Below are 11,486 nucleotides of genomic sequence, written 5' to 3'. Positions count from 1 at the left end.
TCTTGCCTGTCCACTTGAGGCCAGCCCCTGTGTGCCCGCTCTTGTGCTATACTCCTGTACTCTTCAAGGTACTGGACTGTTAAAAATGTCTGCTTAAGTTTTTGTTTTTTTAATGTATTATTTGTGTGAAAAGTATTATAAACCTCTTACAATTCAGTACTATATAGCTGATTGTATTAGTTGGGTACCTAGGCTAACTTTGTGAACTTATGAACAAATTGGACTTACAAATGGGCTTTTGGAATGGAGCCTGTCGGGGACATACTGTCCTATGTCCCAAGTTTCCTCACCCAACTCTAAGGGCTGTCAGGGCCCATATCCGTGGCAGACATCCTCTGATGTGTGAGGTTCAGCCAGGAGCAGCCTCCTCGGCTCCTGCCTTGCTTGCAACACTGGAGGTGACAGGGAGCCTGAACCACTCCCCAGCGCCCACCCCACTTCTCCATAGACAATATACACAATGGCCAGAAGAGGATTAAAATCAGCTTTATTGATGAATTGAAGAACACAGCTGGGATCTGAGGCCCAAGTGAGGTTTTTTCCATCTTCTCTGAAGTGATGACAGCTGAGCCCATTGGGTGGGGCTCACCAAACTTACCCACCCCGCTGCAGACCGAGGCTGGAACGTGGAGAGCTGAGTCCTGGGTGGGCTCACCACGGGCAGGTCCCGCTGGGTTTGTTTACTGCAGGTAGACTGGAAGCCCCAAAGCAGGTCCAAGAGAAAGAGAGAGAGAGAGAGAAGAAGCAGGAGGACAAGTAAGCAGGGTCCTTTAGCACATTATCTCCACCCAGTAGAGAAAGGTGGTCCCAAGAGTCTCAAGTTCATCAACCACAACCATCCCAACTGAGGTCACCCCGGTGGGAGCTTCTCCCCAGTACTTTCCTTTCATGCTGTACTGTAATTAGGAGATCTTTGCCTTGATTGGCTGAGCAAGGGATGTACGAATAAGGAAAAAGGTTTCTCCCAAGAGGTAAGGCTGGCTTAGGAACCTGGACTGCTCAGGGAACAATTGGCCAGAGGCTATTTTGTATGAGCCTCCCAGTCGGCAGCCACAGTGCAAACACAGGTGCTGGCTAGAGCTGGTGGATTCGGGACTGACTCCTAACATCTCACACCTGAACACTGACCACCAAATTCCTTTTCTTTCCTGTGCTCTGGTGCTTGGACCCCTGAGGACTGCTGAGGAATGAACTGGGCAGACTTCACTTACCCCTAACCCCTGGATGGGTGAAATGGATGAAGGGGGTCAAAAGGTACAAATTTCTAGTTATAAATAAGTCCTGGGGATATAATGTACAGCTTGGTGATTCTAGTTATGGTTCTGTATTGTATATCTGCAAGTTACTAAGAGAGTCTGCAATCTTAAACATTCCTATCACAAGGGAAAACAAATTAACTCTGTGAGGTGATGGACAGTGACTAAACTTATGGTGGTAATCAGTTTGCAACATATACACATATCAAATCATTACCTACCTAAAATTATATACTGGTATGTGTCAATTATATCTTGATAAAACTGAAAAAAAAAAAAAAAAAAACAACCCACTAGGCTACATAGCTAGGGTGTAATTCAGCTGGACACCCATGGTGTTCCTGGAGTAAAGAGAGTCCCTTTGACTGCATTCAGAGTAACTGACACCTTCTGATCTAACTGTCAGGTGTGAAATCATTAGCTTTGTGCCAAGCCAAAGCAAGAGGGTCTTTTAGGCCATGCATGCAGGGAAGACAGGGGTAGAATAGGAAAATTCTTCCAGGGCCTGTGAACCGCTATATGTTTAATGGCACGTCTTGCAGAGTCGAGTCTGACATAGCTCTCTCTGGCACAGGAAGTAAGGACATACTGCTACCCCTCTGAAGTCCTCCCTCCTACCTGTCACATAGAAAACCCCTTTTCTGTTTTTCCCCGTGCTTTTCTATTTCTATCTTGATGCCACTGACTATAGCTGTCTTCTATATTTGGATGCATTTCCAGTGCATTCAATATTTTGCCTTTTAGCATGGGTGACTTCTGCAAAGTGTTAATCCCATCCATTAGCCATTCTTTTCATAGTATCACCATTCAAGGGTGACCTCATTTCATGGCACCAGATGGTACCTTTCTGTAGTTTCCAACAGGCTATTTGTACAACTTTACTTTGAATAAGACTGAATGATTGCAGAAACATTTTTTCCCCAGAGTATTTTTATTAGGGATTCCTGCCACCATATTAACATATAAAACAATCTGGATGTTGACACAGAAATGCAAATTTCACTGTACAAAGATAAGGCTCCAACCATAGGTAACGTGGCCCCCAAATCTCTAGTTTTTCAGTGAAATCGATCATTTTGACTTCTTCCCAGAGTTGTCTTTATATTAGACAAACCACAAAATATGTTCCAGATACATAACATTTTACAGTATGTTCCAAGCACAGACAGAAATACACAATACTTCACCTACATTTTTTTCATATCCAACTTGCATTAGCACTAAAGATTGTGTGTGTATATGTATTTGCCATATGTGTGTATATAAAACCACAAATGTACACACAGTAGTTTTCATGGAAAATTGAAACCTTTGAGACTGTGGGTTTTATCCACTATGTTATCAGAGAGGGAAAATGAATAATACCATGTCACAAATTCCTCAGTTGGGGATAAATAAAAACATCTGTGTATGAAGGGCATATCAGTTGTGTGTATACAAACACACATATATACATATATTCATATATAAACATGTATATACCAATAATATGGAATATACATATACTCACACACTTGCTTTCAGTTCTGTAACTTACTATATTATATATCCTTTATCTTTGGAAGCAGTCTTCTCCTCTTTGATTCAGGCAACTGGTGACTGTTTTCTAAGAAAAGCGAGTATTTCTAAAAGACTGATCTGTCCTGACAAAATGGCATTTCAGGATCTGAGTTTTACTTTTGGTAGCTGTTGTTTAAATTCAGCAGACCTTATCCTGTCAGATCCTTCACTTAAAAATATTTCTATTCAACAGTGAAGTTTTTGCCTAAGAGATGTTAGCTGGAAATGTTAAAATTATATAGTCATTACTCCTTAGTATAAATCCACTTGGCTAGACTATGTGTGATATTTATCCTGTCAGCATTTTTCAGTGTTTATGACACATAATATATTCTATAATTTTAAAATGTTATTTAATATTAATGTAAAAGGGCAAGGGCTGGATGATTTGTTATGGTTAGAACTTCAAAGAAAATGAGATTAAGCATGATTAGAAGAGGGAACTAATTTTCTGCAGACTATACTGGCACATCCTCATGTCAGAAGATATGACTTTTAAGTCATAAACAAGGGGGGAAACCACTTCAATTTCAAAGGTGATCATTTGCAAACTTTCCAAATAACCTACAGAAAATATATTTCTATATTGGTATCAAATTTCAGGTATCAAATATTCTTTATTTGAAAGAAAAATCAGTCACTCAATGCACATGAGAAATACCACCCTGTAAACTGAATAGCAAATTATAGTATAGTTTGCTCAACTGAAGTCTTCATGAGCTGACTTTTAAAAATTTATTTACAAAATTAAATGTCTAATAAAGCACTCAGGGCTCCATGAATGAGTAGGACTGGAATGGCCATTTTGGAAATTATACTAATCATAGAGCTGAAGTTAGGAGAGATTATAGATAGCCCATCCCATGAACACATTTCATGTTTTCATTTACATTTTATGGAAAAATCGCTATGCTCTGTGCCCTAATGTACTGTACTCTCTTTCACAGTATTGGTATGTACTCTGCATGGAAGGCTTCAGAGCCTTTCTTCTGTCATGGAGTCAGTGGTGTGAAGGAAGGTACAAGAGCATTTGTCCCACTTACTATCTAGTTAGGGGGTCATTTCACTACTTCATCCAAGCTGAAATGGTATATTATCTAATGAATCCCCTCCAGTTTCTTAATGAGAGCCCCAATTATGAATGAGTTAAGATCCTAAGGAAACCAGGAAAGGGAAAGAGTATAATGACCACCACAGAGGAAGATCATAGGCATTTATCAAAAAGCCAAGCTCATTCTCCTCACATTCTTTCTGACTCTTTTTCTCTCTCTTTCACACACATATAGAATTCTTTTAAAGCTTCTTCCACAGAATCTCAATGAATGGCATGAGGGATCAAAAAATGTGCCTTCAAGTTTCTCCACTTTTATTTAGATCCACTTTTAGACATATTCATGTCCACTTGGACAGCGAGTATGCTGTTCTTTACATCATCCAGTACCTTGCATCACCATCACTTTCATAAAGTAGATCATTTGTCTACCACCACTTGCCTATCAGTCTCATCAGAACTCGTTTTGCTACTTGCCATTTGTCCAGTTCCCATCTGCTTCCACTCTTGGGTTAATGTACAATAATACACAATTAACTAGCATCTCCTCTAACTATTTTCCTTTAAAAGTTTCACTTTCTTTTAAAAACATTCCATTGCCTCAGCCAACATATATGGACAGAATGCAAATGAAAGTAACAAGTCATCTTGTCCAAATATTTTGAAAAATGGACCACCCTGTGTCCTCTTGATGCTTTCAATTTCTACTTCCTCCTGTTCCATCATCCGTTTCAGGAGCTTATTTTCTACAGTGTTTTTCTACCTATTTTTCTATCTCATATGCAGATAATAACAATTATGTGATTGTTCAGTCAAAAATATTTTAAAAAACAAACCAGTGCCAAGACATTAAAAATTCCTGACATACCCTTTGTGCATTAGTCTTACAATCTGTACACTTAAATAACTCCAGGAAGCTCCTTTTTTTTTTTTTTTTTTTGCTAAAAATTTACCAAAATATTTTGAACACATAAAAATATTTTAAAAAAACAAAAACAAAAGCCCAGCATAAATTTAGTTGTATAGGCATTGGTTAGAGGACATTGTTCTCACTAAGGATTATATTCAAAAAACTTTCCCTTGGGTTTTTACTAAAACTCTGATTCTGAACCTTATAGCTTGTAATGGTGCTATTAAAAAAAAAAAGAATCTAATTCAGCTCAATGTATTATAATAGATAAAGAGTATGTCTGTACTATAATAAAAAATAAACATATTTTTGGTTATTTAGAGGTCATCTTCCTGACCTATAACTAAAATAACTGTGTTTGATTTAAACTTACTTGCAGTGAATTATGGAAAGCTAACTTAAAGCTCTGAATAATCAGTTATGAGTAAGAACACCTATTGATGGTCCCATGACCATTCAGAACCAGGCATTTGCTGGAAAAAAAAAAAACAAAACCAAATCACTAGTATTGAATATAGCCCTTAGTCATATGAGAAATGAGCTTTATGAGCAACCCAACATGTAAAGTACGAGGTTGACTTTGCCAGCCACCCACTCCTTGAGAGGACAGTAGTATTCATAGTGAAACTGCTCAAACTCAGGCGTCTGGCGGATTTCACATAAGAAGGAGAGATCAATACCTGACTCCAAAAGGAGGAGGAGCAGGGGAAATACAAAGAGCAGCAGGCCCAGGCCCACCACAAGGAGCCGGGAAAAACTCTTGACCAGTGGGTTCACCCGAATAGTGCCACTCAGAATGTCATAGCTCCATGACAAAGCTTGTCGAGCCTCCTTCATCTCCTCTTCTTCTGCCATTAAAAAGGCATTTTCATCTGCTTCCAGTTCCTCAAATGAATCTGTGTCTTCTCTTTCCAACTCCAGCCTAGATGGACAGTCAAAGAGCATGTCAATCTCATCATCATCAACCGGGGTAGGGAGCAGGCTGGCACTTGGGTTGTATGCCAGTTCAGAGATTGTCAAGGGTTCTTCTTTCATTTTATCTTCCTCTTCACTTGATGCCTCTTCATACTCGTGGGGTTCCTTCACTGGTGAGCTGGAGATCAAGGGGGCAGAAACATCTTCTTTGGGCAATGGAACACCTGTAAAGAGACATAGTTTTCTTAATTTTAAATTTCAGGTTTTCTTTCTCCACAAAGATCTGTAATGGAAACAAACCCAAACTAATTACTGAATGAGAGGGAATCCAGAAATTGTCCTGTAGAATCCTGATTTTTAACAAAGTCATTTTGGGAATAGATCCTACACTAGAAATTCTTAAGGTAAACATGTTAAACTCAAAATAACCAAAATGCCTCAAATGGTTGGCAATATTTACAACATTTACATGTGCAATTATCATCTGAAAAGCCTCCAATTTTGGTCACGTTTGCAAGGACAAAAATCACTATTATAATTTTGAGTATTGTCTTTTGGAAGTCAATACTGTCATCCAGTACAGTATTGTAGTAAAATTAGAGTCCACTACCCAATAGCATCTTTCATTATGTTATGTATTTTTTTGTCTTCATTTTAGGCACAATTTTGTGGTTTCTCTTTTCATGTAATTGCAATCATATTTGTATGAACAAATTTACATCGAGCTCCTTTAGACATTTTCTATGTTGACATAAACTCCTACTGGTATTTATAATGGTTGCCAAATATTCTGTTTAGTTAATACAATAATAGTTGCCTAATATGATTAATAAGTTAATATTAATAGTTAACTATTAATAGTTAATATGAACTGTTAATAGTTGCCCAATAATAATAGTTACAATCAAGATTGCCAGGAGAAATATCAATAACCTCAGATATGCAGATGATACCACCCTTATGGCAGAAAGTGAAGAGAAACTAAAGAGCCTCTTGATGAAGGTGAAAGAGGAGAGTGAAAAAGCTGGCTTAAAACTCAACATTCAGAAAACGAAGATCATGGCATCCGGTCCCATCACTTCATGGCAAATAGATGTGGAAACAGTGGCTAACTTTACTGTTTGGGCTCCAAAATCACTGTAGATGATGACTGCAGCCATGAAATTAAAAGATGCTTGCTTCTTGGAAGAAAAGCTATGACAAACCTAGACAGCATATTAAAAAGCAGAGACATTACTTTGCCAACAAATGTCCATCAAGCCAAAGCTATGCTTTTTCCAGTAGTCATGTATGGGTGTGAGGGCTGGGCCATAAAGAAAGCTGAGTGCCGAAGAATTGATGCTTTTGAACTGTGGTGTTGGAGAAGACTCTTGAGAGTCCCTTGGTCGGCAAGGAGCTCAAACCAGTCCATCCTAAAGGAAATCAATCCTGAATATTCATTGGAAGGACTGATGCTGAAGCTGAAGCTCCAATACTCTGGCTACCTGATGCAAAGAGCTGGCTCATTGGAAAAGACCCTGATGCTGGGAAAAACTGAAGGCAGGAGAAGAAGGGGACGATAGAGGATGAGATGGTTGGATGGCATTACCAACTGAATGGACATGAGTTTGAGCAAGCTCCAGGAGATGGTGAAGGATAGGGAAGCCTGGCGTGCTGCAGTCCATGAGGTCGCAGAGCTGGACACGACTGAGCAACTGAACAACAAAACATTTAGACTGCTTTGCAGTCGTGAAAAAAAAATTCTGTGAGCTATCATTACATATACAGCCTCTTGTTTACATTTCTCCCCTTTTGTGTCAATTCATTTGATAGATGTCTGAAAGGAAAATTACTTGGTCAAAAGGTATGAATATTATTTCTTAAAATTTACTGGGGGAGAGGTATTTCTCAACGCTTCGTTTTATAGATGGGAAATCCAGTTACCTACTATCAGGCCTAAGGCCAGCTCTCCTGGTTTTGAGTACTGGGTTCTTAGTGGGGAAGGAAGAATCAAAGAAATGTTCCCAAGATGGATCTACAGTATAATACCAAGTTGGGAGCCAAATACATTAGGTAACTGTAAGCCTGCTTTTGAGCTTCCCAGGTGGTGCAGTGGTAAAGAATCTGCTTGCCAATGCAGGAGATAACATGAGGTGTGGGTTTAGTCCTGGGTTGGGAAGATCCCCTGGAGGAGGAAATGGCAACCCACTCCAGTATTTTTGCCTGGAATATTCCACGGACAGAGGAGCCTGGCAGGCAGGTTCCATGGGATTAACAACTGAGCTATTGAGCATGGACATATGCTTTTAATGGGTACATTTCAGGATTTCCCTTTCTTTAAGATATGCAGGAAATGATGTCACTAAGATGCCAACATTGGTTGTTCCTAACTTTACTCCACCTCACAAGAACAACTACTAACAACCACTCATGAATGAGACACCAATGGAGAAAATCCTAAAACATGGAAGTGAGGTTGAAGTACCCTCCTTCACCAGAGACCAAGATACCCTGCATTCAAAGGGTAAGAGGAACAGCTATGTTGACCACATTGCCTCTCCTTGAAGCTGGCACAACATCAGACTGAGAGATCACCCCAGTAGGAAAAGAGAGCTTGGGGTTACATCCAGCTACTTCCTTGCATTGTGGGTCCCTTTATAGGAGCCCTTATTGTGGATTTCGTCCCATAGTATCACTGGGGACTCAGTAGGGCTCAACCACTAGGAATCTATGAGGGAGAAGGGGGTACGGAGGGACTTCCAACAGTCAGCACTCAGATCTTGGCTGACCAAATTCATACCTGCAGAGCCAAGTACTAGTCCCAACCAGTGGCTTTGCTCATCTGCAGAACCAAGTTGGTGGTGCACCTGACCAGGGAACTCAGTAGGGTGCAGGACTGCCTGATTTCAGTCCTCAGAGGAGAGCTAGGAGAGCCCTGGAGTCTGGTCTATTCACATCCAGGGAGAAGAACTGAGTCATAGCTCCACCCACTGTGGATTCTAGATCCCAGCCTCTTCCAAAGAGAAAGTCTGTTTGGGGAAATTTGGAAGTTACCTAAAATGGGCCCTCCCAGTCCAGCCCAGGGAGGAGCTGAGTTATCAGCTCCATCTGACAGGAAGGACTGGTAAGAATACCTGGAAGCTGCATTACCCAGCAGCAATGGAGCTGAGAAATAGGCAGGCAAAGCTGATTACTTTTAGAGCAAAGCAAGTGGCCCAGTTTGGCTGTAGGACTTAGGGTCTGGGTCAACTTGATTGATGATGACAGACAGCCTTAGTGGCCTTGGAGCTACTTTTACCACTATGCCTAAATTAGCTTAGTCAGGGAAACCAATTCATAGCCCCATTCATGGCTGAACATAGCCTATAGTCCACCTGACGAGGGAGACTTACCAGAGCACAAAAACCTGTGTAGGCCATCCAGCAGCCCTGCTTACAACATTCCCCAAACAGTGAGTCCTGTAGGCACTGGGTCCCATTCTGCTGCCCTACCAGGGTAGGGGAGTGAATCCATAGCCCGTTTACTACTGAATTTAGTCCCTAGTCCTGACCAGAGAATCCAGACAGCAACAGAACCAATAGTACAGCCTCAGTTGGACATGCAACCAAGCCAGCAATTCTATCCAGCTGTTATCAGCCAGTGGCAGCACTCCCCCCGCCCCGCCATAGACAGCCTCAGAGCTTTAACAGTTGCCTAGCCCCATAATAGACTCTAATAGCAGGTCTCATTTGCCCAAGGATGTTACCAGAAACCCAAACTGAGCTGATTAATGAATCCAAAGTGAATCTGCAAAGTCTAGAAGAGGTCACTTACTCAGATGCACATATACCAATGTAAGGAATCAAAGATCCTGAAAAAATCAGGTAAATATGACAATGCTAAAGGAAACTAAAAAGGCACTAATAGCCCTAAAGAAATGGAGATCTGTGAACAAATAATTCAGAATAATGCTCTTAAAGAAGTTTTGTGAATTACAAGAATACACAACAATTAAACAAAATTGGGAAAGCAATGAATGAACAAAATGAGAAGTTCAACAAAGAAATAGAAAACATTAAAAAAAAAAAAAAAAAAAAAAACCAGAAATCCTACAGCTGAAAAATAACTGAATTGAAATCAGTAGAGATTTTCAAAAGAAGAATCAGTGACCCAGAAGAATAGGCCATTTGAAATTATCCTATCAGAGAAGCAACTAGAAAAAAGAATGAAAGTGAAGCCAGTCTATAGGACTTATGGGACACAATGAAAAGAAACAGTATTCATATTACAGGGATTCCAGAAAGGGAAGAGGAAAAGGACAGAAAATATATTTAAAGCACTAATGGTTGAAGACTTCCCAAAGATGGGAAGAGAAGGCGACCTCAAGATACAAGAGACCAAAGGGATCCTAAAAAGGTTGAACTGAAAAGTACTACACTGACACGTATTATGATTAAATCATCAAGAGTCAAAGAAAAAGAACTTTAAAACCAATAAGAGAAAAATGATAATACAGGGGAGCTCCAAAACGATGGCAGATTTTTCAACAGAAACTTTTCAGGCCAGAAGAGAATGGGTTGACATATTCAAAATACTGAAAGAAAGAAACTGTGAACCAAAAATGCTACTCCTGGTGAAGCTGTTCTTCAGAAGCTTTCTCAAACAAAAACTGAGGGAATTCATCACCATTAGATATGCTTTACAAGAAATGCTAAAGGGAGTCTGTTGAGTGGAAGTAACAGGACGCTAATTACCATCATAAAAAATAAGATGGCAGTGTAAAACTCACTGGTAATGGTAGAAATATAGTCCAAGTTAGATTGTGTAATATCGTAATGCTGGTGCATAATTCACTTACAAATATAGTTTACAAGTTAAAAAACAAATGTAGTAAAAACAACCATAACTACAATAATCTTATGTTAGTTATACAATATAAAAATAAGCAAACTGTAATGTCAGTGAGCTAAAATGTGAGGAAGAGGAGAAGTAAAAGTGTGAAGCTTGGGAACTATATTGAAGTTAAGTTGTTTTTAGCTTAAACTAGAGTGTTACAATTTTAAGATATTTTTATGTGAGCTTCACAGTAACCACACGGGGGAAAACCTGCAGTAATTACAAAGGGAACATGATAAAGAAGTCAAAGCATACTGACACCACATCAAAATAAGAAAAAGATAGCAGGGTAAGAAATAAGGAACAATGAATTTACAAAACAGCCAGGCAATAAGTTAACAAAATGGCAATAGTAAGTCTCCCTTTTGCACAATAACTACTTTAAACATAAGTGGATTGCAGTATCCAACCAAAAAGCATACAATGGCAAATTAAAAAACAAGACCCAATGCTATACTGCTTACAGGAGACTCACTTTAGCCATAAAGACACACAGTCTGAGAGAAAAAGGATGGAAAAAGATATTTCAAGGAAATGGCAACCAAAAAAAAGTGGGAGTAGCAATACTTATGTCATACAAAGTAGACCGTAACCTAAAAATGGTAGGGATAGACCAAGAAGGTAATGATAAAGTAGTCAATACATTAAGAAGATACAATAGTTGTAAATATTTATGTGCCCACCATTGGTGCACCCAGTTACATAAAACCTAACAGGAAATTGACCAACAAGATGGAAGAATAGAAGGACGAGCTCACCTCTTCTTAACAAAAAACACCCAAATCACAGCTAACTTCTGAACAACCATGGACAAAACACAAAAAATGTTGGAACATACCAAAGAATATAACCTACATCCAAAGACAAAGAGGCAATGAGATACTAGGAGTGCAGTCACAGTATAATCAAATTCCATACCTGCCACATGGGTGGCCCACAA

At 39.5% G+C, this 11,486-nt stretch overlaps 1 protein-coding gene across 3 annotated transcripts in view; it reads right to left on the bottom strand.

Moving 5' to 3' along the window:
- Nucleotides 1–491: 491 nt before the first annotated feature.
- FRMD3 (FERM domain containing 3) overlaps nucleotides 492–11,486 on the bottom strand; it is a 356,347-nt gene continuing 345,352 nt past the window's right edge. For 2 of the 3 annotated variants that reach the window (XM_061163769.1, XM_061163767.1), the window contains exon 14: nucleotides 2,169–5,916. In XM_061163769.1, coding sequence (XP_061019752.1) covers nucleotides 5,321–5,916 — 596 coding nt within the window. In that variant the 3' untranslated portion in view covers nucleotides 2,169–5,320. Of the gene's footprint in view, nucleotides 695–2,168; nucleotides 5,917–11,486 lie in introns of those variants that run through there. The other variant, XM_061163768.1, reaches the window with a different exon arrangement.

Source organism: Dama dama, chromosome 16 (genome assembly GCF_033118175.1).
Source record: "Dama dama isolate Ldn47 chromosome 16, ASM3311817v1, whole genome shotgun sequence".
Taxonomy (NCBI): domain Eukaryota; kingdom Metazoa; phylum Chordata; class Mammalia; order Artiodactyla; family Cervidae; genus Dama; species Dama dama.
The sequence above is the reverse complement of the archived record's forward strand: the minus strand, read 5'-3'. Positions and strand labels throughout refer to the sequence as shown.